Source organism: Oryzias melastigma, linkage group LG4 (genome assembly GCF_002922805.2).
Source record: "Oryzias melastigma strain HK-1 linkage group LG4, ASM292280v2, whole genome shotgun sequence".
Lineage (NCBI taxonomy): Eukaryota > Metazoa > Chordata > Actinopteri > Beloniformes > Adrianichthyidae > Oryzias > Oryzias melastigma.
The window spans coordinates 14,161,385-14,175,381 of record NC_050515.1 but is presented as its reverse complement, the minus strand read 5'-3'; the positions used below and the strand labels follow the sequence as shown (position 1 = coordinate 14,175,381).

General features: G+C 43.1%; 1 protein-coding gene across 1 annotated transcript in view; it reads left to right on the top strand.

Moving 5' to 3' along the window:
- The first annotated feature begins 7,364 nt into the window (after positions 1-7,364).
- LOC112150143 (receptor-type tyrosine-protein phosphatase C-like) overlaps positions 7,365-13,997 on the top strand; it is a 33,642-nt gene continuing 27,009 nt past the window's right edge. The window contains exons 1-3 of the mRNA XM_036211555.1: positions 7,365-7,497; positions 7,681-7,815; positions 7,903-8,034. Of these exons, the coding sequence (XP_036067448.1) occupies positions 7,704-7,815; positions 7,903-8,034 (244 nt within the window). The 5' untranslated portion in view covers positions 7,365-7,497; positions 7,681-7,703. The remainder of the gene's footprint in view (positions 7,498-7,680; positions 7,816-7,902; positions 8,035-13,997) is intronic.

Genomic DNA, 13,997 nt, shown 5'->3' with positions numbered 1-13,997 from the left:
ACTCACGATGCTGCTTTTGCAATGCTGACAGCAGGACTGCCGGCTCAGCTGAAGGTTTCCAGTCTAAAGGAGACCAGAGTCTGAGAGGGGTAAAATGGTACTAGCATAAAAGCTAACGTGTAAAAAAAAATCAGAGTGAAACATTCATTAAATCCTGTCACGCTTTGGTGAGTGGACACAATTGCAGCACAGTTGTCAGCTCCAGAAAAGCGTCTTTAATAACAAAAAAATCCAAAAACTAAGGAAAAGCATAAAACTGGAAAAAACAGGATTAGTCACTAATGTCAAGGTCCATAAACAAACTAAGGCCAAACTCCAAAAATAGAATAAAACACCCACACAAGTCCAAAAAAAAAAACCTGGAAAGGGAGATAAGATCTGGTGCAAGTGGTGACAAGACAAACCTGCAAGGACGTGAGTGGAGCAACCCATTATACACAGGAAGAGGAGGAAAAAACAAAAGGACACAGGTGTAACCCATCAGGGAGGAGGGGCAATCAGCCCAGGAGAAACACATGACAAATACATCACCAGGACAGAGTTTTCCGGATATGATGCCAACTGCACTCAACTTCTGTTCTCTAACTTCCTAGTCCACTGGAAAGTTGTGTAAGCCAGTAGATTTTTGTCAGCTGAAGGTAATACACCTAGCTATGAGCCATGCTAAAGCTAACAACTGACCATAACAGAATCAAAGATGGGCGGAGCTTTTGTACTAGAGCTAGAGCATTGTGATGTCACACTTCTGAGACTTACACCAGCTGACCAATCACAAAATTCAACTGCAATACCTTGTTTCAACCTGTAGATGGCGGCACACATGCGGGTATTGACTATATTTTCATGAATTAAACAAGTTCATTTTAATTTGTCAACATTTTTTTTATGTAAACAAGCTAAGGAGAGCAGAAGTGTTAAAGCCACATTTATATACGTAAACTGCCAAAAAAAAAAAAGAGCTCATTTAGGGTTTCGTTACCCTTTAAAAATGAACAAAATTGCTTTCACATTTTTAGGAATCTTCTACACAGCAAGGGACTGAACATGTTTACATTAAAAGTGGGGTCATCTGGACCCCACAAGACAGTGCGCTGAACTTTTTGCTATCATTGATTTTTGAGTTTCACTAATGTCCATGGGAGACATAAAATCCTGTCCACCTTTGTCCACATTTGTCATGGAAGGAATCACACATCAATATGTGGTTGGAGTCATCTGGACCCCAAAGAGAGCGGAATGGTTAAGCAAAACTTTCACGCCTGCATTACCGCAGTTAATGCCGACCACCAAGTTCCTGTTATTCATTTTGAGAAGTAATCCACCATAAGACTTAACAATTTTCTTATTGTTTCCTTATTAGGTTTGTTTCCTGATTGCTGTAAAGTCTCAACATATAGAAACCTGCTGTCTTTGCCCTTCATCTCTACATCCACAGAAACTCATCATCTGAACATGGCAGCTGCCTCTGTTCTCTGGCTCCTGCTGTTCTGGACTGGAATCATCACTTCCACCAGCTGTGAGTTTAACTCATCCTGTGTTTTTTAAAATGTAGTTTGGATTTTTTTTTTTTATGTGATAAATGCTCACTAAGAAAATAATTTGTTTTGCAATAACATAATTAAAGTTTAAAATGAAGTGTAGATCATCTGTTGAAACCTTGAAACCAAAATTAGATGTATATTTAGTCGAACAATTTGTGTTTTTTTTAATAATGATCTTTTTATCCATAAAAATGATAAATATCTGGATCCACAAATAAAATATGCTAAAAGTTAAATAATTTAGCAACCAAACTGTTAGCAAATTTAGAATATTTTGAGTGTTAAACTTTAATTACTTTGTTTCCTCATTGTTTGAACAACTGGAAGGCTTAGTAAAATTTAGGAAATTAGTCAAAGTCTAAACTGAGAATAGTTTATCGGAAAACTGTAAAAAGGTTACTTTTCAAGTCCTGCATATTGACTTTTTTGGTATATATTTTATTAAAAAAATGTTAGCATTTTTGTCTGTATGTCCATCTAGGATAGATGTTAAATATACATACAGTATATAGAATATATGTACAAAATAGACAAAAAGCTACATATTAAATTGCCTGGTTTGCCAATTCTAAAATGATATACATTTTGATTTTCATGTTCTGATACAAATGTTATTTTATCTGAATTGTTTTTTTAATTTTATTTTTTGTGTGATTTATGTTGCTATGTTCTGGAATGATTTAATGTTTTCGTTCAAATGCAAATGTTGAAATCATATTAACAGTATTTGGATGATAAGTTTTTTTGGTTAAATTTAGAACACAGCAATTTAAGAAATAATTTACTCTAGGCCAGGGGTCGGCAACCCAAAGTGTTAACGGAGCCACTTTGGACCAATACAATAAAAAACAAATGTGTCTGGAGCCGCATAAATTGAAACGGCTTATAAAAGTCTTACACTGTAAGTAACACATGGAGAATGTGTCGAATGGACGATTATTCAAACGATTATTTCTCCTGCTGAGTGTCCGCGTGTCGCACAAGCTTCATTTCTGGCCTCATGACAAGTTGGTGAGATATTGCAACGTCAAATATCTGACAAACGTTGACTTGCGTCATATTGAACATTTGAGCTTTTATTTTGACATCCCTCAATGACACAACGAGAGGGGGTCCTGATCAGTCTCTCCCTCATTCTCACTCCAGGTGCAGGAAGAATTCAAACATAACAGGACAAAATCATAAATGCCAACAAATGTTCAACAGTCAGACAACAAAACACATTGACGAAAACCCAAACTTAAATCCAATTCCAGTCAGACAGGCAAAAGAACGGGTAACCCACAATTCCTTGCGCTGCCAGACCGACAGCAAGCCCAGCGTGTCTGAGACCATCACTACAATATGAATGAATTACAGTTTGTTTCATTGCTTTGATGAAATTAAAGAAATGCAATAAAGAAATACGATTTTTGATGTCATTTTTATTTAGAGGATTTGAAAAAAAAAAAAAAAAAATGTAACGTGCACCTTTAAGGTGCTTCCACACTGGCCGCGTCAATCAACACTTTCAATGAAGAGTCAATATAAGCGCGTGCACACCTAAATTCCTGCCCTCCAAGTCTGGAGCGCGCGTGAGTCTTATAGTCAGACATTTAAAAGGACAGAGTTGTGAAAACAAAAGTCTTCAGAAAGATTTGGGGGATTTTCAACACTTTTACTTTCGGTTCTCCCTGTTGTAGATGCAGATGAGCGCTAATGAACAGTAAAAATACAATAGAAGGAGAATCTCCTCCCCGCCACGCACCGCACGCGGCCGGTGTGTGAGACCTGCACATCGCCGCGCTCAGCAGGTGGTATCCACACCGGAGCAGCGCGGTCACGCACGCAGTGGCGGGAGGAGATTCTTCTTCTATTCTTCTTCTACTGTTCATTAGCGCTCATCTCATCTTGGTGTCATATTAACCTGAGCGGACACAAACCGTAATGATTCATTTCTCCTTCGTGATCACGTTTGGTACTTCTGTGCTTTGAAGCAGACTCCGCCCACAAGCAGCTCCCGCGCTGAATCTTCAATCCGGTTCAAGATTTCCACGCACAGTTACAGCTCTGAGCTGCCGCGACTGTGCGTGGAAATCTTGAACCGGATTGAAGATTCAGCGCGCTCAATGCGTGCCGATTTGTACGTGGAGCTCGTGACCCGACTTCAAAACCCGCGTAGCAACGTGCGCTCACGTGCGCTCCAGACGCACGGGCAGGAATTCTGCTGTGCGCTGACTCAGACGGCGTGGAAGCATCTACACTCATCTCACAACAACTGGAAAACGTAAAGGATGTTTGTGTCATGTTTGTCCTCCTACAGAAATCGTATTAAAACAAAAATATTGTGGCAGCCTGACTGTTAATTTAGAAATAGTTCCTTGTTAGTGGGTGGAGTTAGTGTCTGTTCTTGTGTTGCATTATGGGACTTGAGTGTTTTACCGGCACCATGAGTGAGAGTGGTGTGTGTATGAGTGAGGCTCCTCACAGTGTCGGCTGTTCTGTGGTTCTGTGCTGTTAAAGAAATGTTGGTCAAAATGTTGACACCACCTGATGTACGTGGCCTGCGTGTACGCTTCTCCCTCCAATCACGTAGGGTCGTGCAATGAATGGGCCACAAGTGATCTCTGGATTCAAACCTGCCAGCCATCTGCTTGGTTCTGCTCCCACCCAAATCGCCACAATATATTTCTTACCAACATTGTTAATTATTTTCAAACATTTTTTAAGAGGCGCCAATGAGCCGCAAGGGAGTGCTTAAAGAGCCGCATGCGCAGGTTGCCGACCCCCGGTCTAGATTTAGGACATGTACACGTGGCATCAAAGTGTTAAAAGTCACATTATAGGCAGAAACGTCCTGCTCCATTTTAACTACTTAGAAACTACCTTGCATCAGTGCCACTGCTTCACCTGCGTTGCTCCTGAAGGGCGATTATGATGAGATGGGAGGGGGGCCCACGCAAGCAGCACGTCTGGCCTGATTGACAGCCTGCGCAGATTTAATATCAGTGTGCGGACTTAGTATATTTTAGAAAAGAGAGGTTTTCTGCAGTACCTGAACTTTTTCCCGCGCTCCCTTCGTGTCTCCGTTGGGCTCCGTTTAGCACACCGGATGAACAACACTCAGGAACGCCTCCTCACCACTGGTGTCAAGCCAGCACGCTCTCGCTAAACTGCTGTCAAGTGAGCCCTCTCTGGAATACGGCGTGCGACTTTAATACAATCATTACGGTAGCAGCAAGAAAGGCTTCATTTCAAAGTGAGAGTAAGGGGTAACTCCTTGTTTTCACAGAACCATTTCACTTCTCACTTAGAGTATAGCTTCTTGTCATGTCACCCACAAAGTTTCAGCCTGATCTGATGTGGTATTTTGTAGTACTGCCCTGTTGAAATTGTGTACTTAAGCGAAAAAAAGTATGCCGTTCCTGAGTGCTGCCCCGGAAATACTCTCCGTCGGGAGAAGGCAGCTGACTCCTGGCCTCCTGGGTCCTAATATCCTCCCCACTACATCTAGGATCATGTTCTAGTCTTTGTGTGACTCTGAAGAGTTGTGTTAATGTCCACATGTACGTGGACCGGATTTACCTAATGATTTTTTAACACTCATAATATTCAAGAACATACTTTGAAACAAAGTTTTAGAAGTAAAGCAGCAATTTAAAGTTATGCATATTCAGCCATCATGTCGTGTTACTTCTTCGTGTTACTTCTTCATTAGTAAATTCACAGAGGAAGTAAGACTGCTGAGTTAATAGTAGGTCTTCAAGTCTGTGTGGCTTCTTGTTCTGCACAGAAAGTTATGTTTGGCTTTGATAATGCAGGTGATGCTCCTTGTAATCTCAAAGGTGCATTCACACTGAACGCGATTGGGCGGTGGAGGCGGCCAGCTTCAATGTTAAGTCAATTGAGCAGACATGACATGGCGATCTGAAGTCCTGTGACTCAATTCGAGCGACTGGGGTGGCACAAAGGTCCGGCAGCAGCTCGATTGGAGCGCTGAGGCCTAAATATGCGTCTTCTGCATAAAAACAGGCCAGAGAGAAAATGTTTTCTTAATTTTACCGTCTGAAATGTTTGAATTTGCTAAGTATTAATCAGTAGTGTAAATTGTGTGTACAAAAGACATCAATAGTACTTTAAATGATTTTGATGTCTTGTTTGTCAGCAGTGTTGTGCTGTAGTGTAGTGCTTAACTGTTGGGGGTGAAATATCCTAAATGTAAGCTAAGCATTGTATCTGCATTTGGATGTTTTCACTTAAAAATGATCTCCGGTTCTTCAACCTGCAGTCACCTCTCCTTCAGAAATGTCAAACACAACCGAACCCACACTCAGCCCATCCAATCAGTCTGACAGCTCTCAGAACCTGACCTCACCTGCAGTCACCTCTCCTTCAGAAATGTCAAACACAACCGAACCCACACTCAGCCCATCCAATCAGTCCGACAGCACTGAGAACCTGACCTCACCTGCAGTCACCCAGATGAACGTCATCACAACATCCTCAGGTTGGAAACAGTTTCCCTTTTTTAAGGAAAAAAGTAAAAAAAATTTTTTTTTTTTTTTAATGAAGCAGGAATTTATCTGATTGTGAAATCAAATGTTATTGTTGCCTAAACATTTAATAACATGTTCTTTCTTTTCATCAAATCTAATTGTGTCCTCCAGGGACTCCAGCACCCCCTCAGTGTGAGTACCACTTAAAGTATAAATTTTTTCTTTGCTAAACTTTGCTTTTCTATGTGTAAAATAAACATTTATATTTTGGTTTCAGGATCTTTTTGTTCAATTTATCCTAAAATAAGTTGAATAAAACATTTATTAATAGTAAAGTTGCCATAAAAATGTCTGTGCAGGTTCCTACAACGTCACCAAGATCAAGTTTGGCCTTCAGATTCAGATGAATGATTGGATTTTCACTGAATACAACATTTCTCTAAATGATGGAAACAATTGCATATTTCCGTCCTGTGATCAAAGTTCGACCTGTAACATCACAGGTCTGAAGCCCTGTACTGCCATTGTCAAAGCTCAATGGAATGATAAAGAAATATCCTGTCGTGACCACAGAATCTGCAGGTGAGTACAAATACTTTATATTGTTCTGCTGTGTATCTTCACGTTTTTAAATGATTAAGACACATTGTGTGTTACACAAACTATTTGTGTGTTTCAGCTCCTGATGACATTAAAGTCAGCAAACACCGCCCTGGACATGTTTCTTACCAAAGTGATTGGGACATCAGCAATTCTTAGTCAACACCAGACAGAAATAAGACTGAGATGTCTCATGGATCTGTCTGTTTTAAACTGAAGGAGGAGGACTTTTGCTCAAGTTTCACTGTGGATATAAAGTCAGAAAGCTGTGAAACAGTTAACATCACCAAAAACATCACAATCGGTATGTAAAAAGAAATCTTAATATATATTGAAATGGTCCATCCATCCATCCATCTTCTTGGCCGCTTCTTCCCTTTCGGGGTCGCGGGGGTGCCGGAGCCTATCCCGGCTACTGATGGGCGAAGGCGGGGTACACCCTGGACAGGTCGCCAGTCTGTCACAGGGCCTCAATCATACACCCATTCACTCACACATTCACACCTAGGGGCAATTTAGAGTCACCAATGAACCTATGAAGCATGTTTTTGGACGGTGGGAGGAAGCCGGAGTCCCCGGTGAAAACCCACGCATGCACGGGGAGAACATGCAAACTCCACACAGAAAGGTCCCAGCCGGGATTCGAACCGGGGCCTTCTCGCTGTGAGGCAAGAGCGCTAACCACTGCGCCACCGGGCAGCCCTATATTGAAATGATTTTATTTTTAAACCTGATCTATTTTCATGTCGTCTTTTTTTCTAATCTAAATTTCATAGATCCAGCTGAGATAGATCAGCCCAAACCCACAAAACTTCCTGTAAGGATTGAGCCAAAGTTACCTCCAAACTGTAAAAATCTGACGGTTGAGTACACCTGTTCAGGTGGGTGGACACTCTAAACTGAGACTGTGACTGCAGCATTTTTATTAAAAGAGTTTAGAGAGGAAGAAATAACCTCATTGACCATTAGTCTAAAATTATTTAGTTTTAGTTAAAGACGTTTTTGTTCTCTGTCTGGTTCATTCTTAAATAAATCATTTTCTCTGAATTTGACCAAGTTTAAAGAAATCAGACTTCCTGGAAAACAAATGAATCTGTCTGTTCTGGAGCCCTACACTGACTACAGCTGCACTGGAGAGATCAAGAATGAAACCTTTGTTTTTATCAGAACTCCACCTGTCATCTTTAACATTGACTGTGGTACGTGGATGTTTACTTCATCACAGTAGGATGAAAGTACAGAAACATCTTCTAGAGGATTAGCTGATGTGAAGCGTGTTCCAACAGGTTTTTATATCGATGGAAGAAGCACATCAGACAACACTTCTATTCAACTGGACTGGACATCAACTAATAGGAGCTGTGGTGTTGATCTCCCAAAACTTTCTTATATCTGCAGCTGTGACACAAAGTATGACAGTAAGTGAAAATGTTGAAATGTTCGTAATATTTTTGTTCATTTTTATGCTTTTGCTTAAAAAACAAAGAAATATATTAGTAGAAAATGTTTTTTGAAAAAAGGCAATGTTTAGTTGATAATTCTTAAGTCTAAAGTTATATTGGAGATGTTTTATAATTTCTGCAATTCAACCGAAAAAACAAAAAGATCCCTGGATGTTTTTAATGCTTCACTTGCATTTATGTTGTAAAATATAAATGTACAAATGTTCAAAAATATGTAAATATCTTTCCTTTATTTAACAAAGATTAAACAAATTGATGCCGTACACTGATTATACTTGTGAAGTTCATCCCACCTACAACGATAAGAAAGTTAATCAAGGATGGAAAAAAAAACACTCGAAACAGATGCTGGAGGTAAATGAAGAAATTTTCTTTTTGAAAGATTCATGAACATTTGAAAGAAACAACAAACAACATGTTTTTGTTTTGATTGTTTTTTATTAAATCAAAAAGCCTAAAACTGTCACTACTTTGAACTGTTGTTTTTCTACACAGGTATTTTGAAATCTGAGCAGCAGTTGAATTAATATTGATATTAAAATAGAAAAAAATAATGCACTAAATTATATTTATAATTAAATTATAGCTATATTACTTACTCATTTTTTCTTTTTTGAATCATGTCATTACCCACGTGGGCATTGAAGTCCCCCAGGAGTCTGAGTGGACCATGTTCTCCACCTCTATTGTCTCCGCTGCTTTCCGGAGCTGCGGTCGCAAGGTCTCTGGTGCCTGTCGTGGCGGCAACCCCCGAACCCGGTGGTGGACACCGCAAGTAAGGGATGCCGTCAAGCTGAAGAAGGAGTCCTATCAGGCCTGGCTGGCTTGTGGGACTCCAGAGGCAGCTGACAGGTACCGGCAGTTTAAGCGAGCTGCGGCCCGGGCTGTGTTGGAGGCAAAAACTCGGTCCTGGGAGGAGTTTGGTGAGGCCATGGAGAAGGACTATTGGTTGGCCTCAAAGAGATTCTGGCAAACCATCCGGCGTCTCAGGAGGGGAAAGCAGTTTTCTGCAGGCACCGTTTTCGGTGCAGGTGGGGATCTGTTGACCTCAACTGGGGACATTGTCGGGCGGTGGAAGGAATACTTTGAGGATCTCCTCAACCCTGCTGACACGCCTTCCGTTGAGGAAGCAGAGGCTGAGGACACTGGGGTGGAACTGTCCATCACCCAAGCTGAGGTCACCGAGGTTGTCAAAGAGCTCCTCGGTGGCAAGGCTCCGGGGGTGGATGAGGTTCGCCCTGAGTACCTCAAGTCTCTGGATGTTGTAGGAGTGTCTTGGCTGACACGTCTCTGCAGCATTGCGTGGCAGACAGGAACCGTACCACTGGACTGGCAGACTGGGGTGGTGGTTCCCCTTTTCAAGAAGGGGGACCGGAGGGTGTGTTCCAACTACCGGGGAATCACACTCCTCAGCCTCCCTGGGAAAGTCTATGCCAGGGTACTGGAGAGGAGAGTCCGTCCGATAGTCGAACCTCAGATTCAAGAACAACAGTGCGGTTTCCGTCCTGGTCGTGGAACAGTGGACCAGCTCTACACCCTCTTCAGGGTGCTGGAGGGTTCGTGGGAGTTCGCTCATCCAGTCCATATGTGTTTTGTGGATTTGGAGAAGGCGTTCGACCGCGTTCCCCGTGGTGTCCTGTGGAGGGTGCTCTGGGAGTATGGGGTCCGGGGAGCCTTACTCAGGGCTGTCCGTTCTCTGTACGACCGGAGCAGGAGCTTGGTTCGCATGGCCGGCAGTAAGTCAGACCTGTTTCCGGTGCATGTTGGACTCCGGCAGGGCTGCCCTTTATCACCGGTTCTGTTCATAGTCTTTATGGACAGAATTTCTAGGCGCAGCCAGGGGCCGGAGGGGGTCTGGTTTGGGGACCACAGGATTTCCTCTCTGCTCTTTGCAGATGATGTTGTTCTGTTGGCTCCATCGAACCGGGACCTCCAGCATGCATTGGAGCGGTTTGCAGCCGAGTGTGAAGCGGCCGGGATGAGGGTCAGCACCGCTAAGTCTGAGGCCATGGTTCTCGACCGGAGAAAGGTAGTTTGTCCTCTCTCGGTGGGTGGAGTGCTCCTGCCTCAGGTGGAGGAGTTTAAATATCTTGGGGTCTTGTTCACGAGTGATGGAAGATCGGAGCGTGAGATCGACAGGCGGATTGGAGCTGCGTCCGCTATTATGCGGTCGCTGTACCGGTCCGTTGTGGTGAAAAGAGAGCTGAGCCAGAAAGCAAAGCTCTCGATTTACCGGTCGATCTTCGTTCCAGTACTCACCTATGGTCATGAGCTTTGGGTCGTGACCGAAAGAACGAGATCCCGACTACAAGCGGCTGAAATGAGTTTTCTCCGGAGGGTGGCTGGGCGCTCCCTTAGAGATAGGGTGAGAAGCTCGGTCACCCGGAGAGAGCTCGGAGTAGAGCCGCTTCTCCTCCGCATCGAGAGGAGCCAGTTGAGGTGGCTCGGGCATCTGGTCCGGATGCCTCCTGGACGCCTCCCTGGTGAGGTGTTCCGGGCATGTCCCACTGGGCGGAGGCCCCGGGGAAGACCCAGGACACGCTGGAGAGACTATGTTTCTCGGCTGGCCTGGGAACGCCTCGGGGTCCCCCCAGAGGAGCTGGAGGAAGTGGCCGGGGAGAGGGAAGTCTGGGCATCTTTGCTTAGACTGCTGCCCCCGCGACCCCGTCCCGGATGAAGCGGAGGAAGATGGATGGAATCATGTTATTTAATCTATTTTGAATCTTATTTGACAAAATGAAGAATGATGAATCTTTTTCAGATTTAAACAGTTCTCTATTAAAATAAAGAGAATAATGTGGATGAAGGTCCTCATGTTTTCAGGTGACATTGTTATGAAGTTGAGTTGCAGCATCTGGACCTAAAATCCTCTTTGTCTTCATCAGACAGATGAGGCTGCTTTTATTATTATTATTATGGTAAAACATTTAAAACAAAAAAAAAAACAAAAAAAGATTTTAAGTCTGGATACCCGGAATCAGCTTTAAGACAATGAAAATAAATATTAACAAATAAATTTTAAAAAAGCATAATTTGATTTCTAAAATGTATAATTGCATGTTAATTATATTATTTTCTTCATACCAGTGGTAAATAGTGTTCTAATTGCAAAAATGTGCTTTTATGTGGGTTATTTTACACATATATGTTTGTATCAGGTGATATATTTAATTCAACATAAACTTGAAGTTTCCCTCTGAAGGGGTCTTTATTGGTTTTTGTTCTCCATTTTCCAACAGTCCCAATAACAATTCAGAATTTGAGACTGACGGTTCCAGAGAATAACATCATTGATGTAAAGTGTGAAAAGCCCAAAAAGTTGCATGGACCAAAGGGGGAGTACAAAGTACGTCTCCATGATTCTAGTGGTCCTGTAAAGGAGAAAAAGAGCTTAAGATGTTACTTCATATTCAAAGATTTAAGTTACTCCACAACCTACAGAGTATAGGTCAGTATGACTGATATGTCTATCTATATGATAGAGGTCAGAGTTTTATTTTGTTTTTTCTAAGGAAGTTTTTAGTAATCCACAATCAGAATAATGTTTAATCTGGAGACACTTTCTGTCTGTTCAGGTGACTGTCTACAATGGATTCTATGAGAGCCCCGCTGTGATCGGAAACATTAACACCTCTCCTCGGCCGGTGTTGGTGGCCCCTGCCTTGTTCATCCCCTTGAACCCTCCCGATGGGGACGAGCGGTTGACTGGAGCGTGGGGTGGGTCGCCCTTGGGGGGCCCTGGCTCATACCTGGGGTGGGCCGGGGGGATGCTCGGCACTGCTCGGTGGTGGTGGGCTGCTCTTCGGGGTTGGGGGGCTCTCCGGGGGTGGGGTCCTTCGCTGACCCTCTTGGCGGGGTGGGGGGCTGCTCCTCTGGCTGGGCTGGGGCCTGTCATCAACTGTAAAAATAACTGGACAGAGCAAGCCCCCCTCCTTCCGTGTTCCATATAGGAAGTACCAGTGGGTTGCAAAAAGGCCAAAGTCCCATTGACTTACATTGGGAAACAGACAGTTATTTCTCAGTCATTTTATATGTCAGAATAACCATTCTTCCTCTGCTGCTTTCTGCTTAACTTCTTTTTTCTAATCCTAATTTTTTTTTAAAGATTTTTTTCCATTATCACAAGTTATTAGAGTTATAAATTGACCAATCAGATGGCTCAAAAAGCGTTTGTGGGTCTGACGTCGAACGTCTGGACGGTTTGAGTGACAGATGACGGGTAGCCAATGGGAGCAGACTTCATCAATGCTTTCCGTGAAGACCTTTTAACACCTACTTTACAATTCAACAATGTACCAATCATTGTCCTACTGTTGTTTTCCTCAATGGAATGTACCGATGCAGCAGTTTGAAACAACAAGAGGAGCATGCTGTCGACATTTTTAGATGAGGATTTACTCTGTAGAAATAGATTTCACTCTGAGGTTATGTGCTTTGGACTTTTTTCTTTCTTTAACCTTTGTTTTTCTTTTTTTCACTGTTTTGATTGTAGCTTATAAATTCTAAGTTGCGTATATGCGCATAAAATCACCAACCAAAGTTTTATCTTCTTCACTTTTCCAGCTTGCAGCCTGAATTAGACAAAGACGTCTGAAGACCGCGAGACAAACTTGAAAGGACCTGGTCGTATTTTCAAACAGAAAAAAGATCCAGCTGTTCACTTGTTAGGATGGTTATTTATTTTAAATACCGCTGAACGCGCTTCTCACCTGCATCTGATCAGACTTTAACGTGGCCGCGGATGTGAAGTAACGCTGCGGCGCGCGCAAGGGGATCACGCGCCGTTCTCCAGCGGCGTCACCCAAATGCTCCTTTTATCTCGACAAAAAGGAATAAATGTAAGTAAATCCCAAAGGACCGCTGACAGAATCAAATGTTGGAATGGTTCTCCCTCAAAGGCTTGAACTTTGACTTGTACAATTCTCCTCAGCCGGCGTTATTACAGTAGAAGCTGTTTACATCCGCGGTCTCATGGTCGAGGCATGGAAAGAGGCGGACGGTTGCAATAATCTCACTCCTGATTGGCGACACTGTTTCCTGTAGATTCCATGACTCAGCTATGACTCAGACCAATCGCTGAAGATGGGTTGCAAATGGCGATATCCGTTTCAGGAAGTTACGGTGAAAGCGGCAGCCTACTTTCACGAGGAGAGGAAGTAATGCATTTTCAATGGGGGACCTCATTGCTCGCTTAGTCCATTATTTTTACAGTCTATGGGTCCTGTACTCTCTGTGTTCCTGTGCCTTCCTGCTCTTGGGTGTGGGGGGCCTCTGCGGCGGCCCCGGGTGCCCCGGTCTGGGTGCTTGGCGGGATTGCCCGCCGGGCGGGTTCCCTCTGCGGTTCCATGGCGGGTGTTGGGGGGTCCTGGCTGCAGCTGCTGCCCCGGCGGGGGGTCTGGGCGTGGGGATGGCCGGGCGCTCTCTCCCTGAGTACATTCCATTACCATCCACCTCAGTGAAACATAAACACTCACCTGAGCACAGGTATCAGCTCACTTTATCACTAACCATTTGTGTGACAGAATGAAAGTCTTTATCTGAATGGGTTTGTATGATGGAGCGTGTGAGCTGCAGTTACAGTTGCATTGAGTACATTATGATTAGTTTAAATGTGGAGACTATTTTGGCCAACAAGTGTGTGTGTAATTATAGAGTGTGTGTGTTGACAGGCCCGGCCCATTCTAGTTTGTTACTTAGTCCTGGTTGTTTTATGATGTTGCTTCCCTCTGTTTCCAATCTTCCCACACCCTTCTTATTTTCCGTCCGGTCCAACAACATAGAAAAAAAATAAAATAAAATAAAAATAAAACATAATCAATATAAATAAAGCTTAGTATGAAATACAACAGGGGTTTATACTCAATAAATCCCTGTTGTGACAGTAAAATCTGCCCAACACAAGAAGCTCTCAGCCCGCA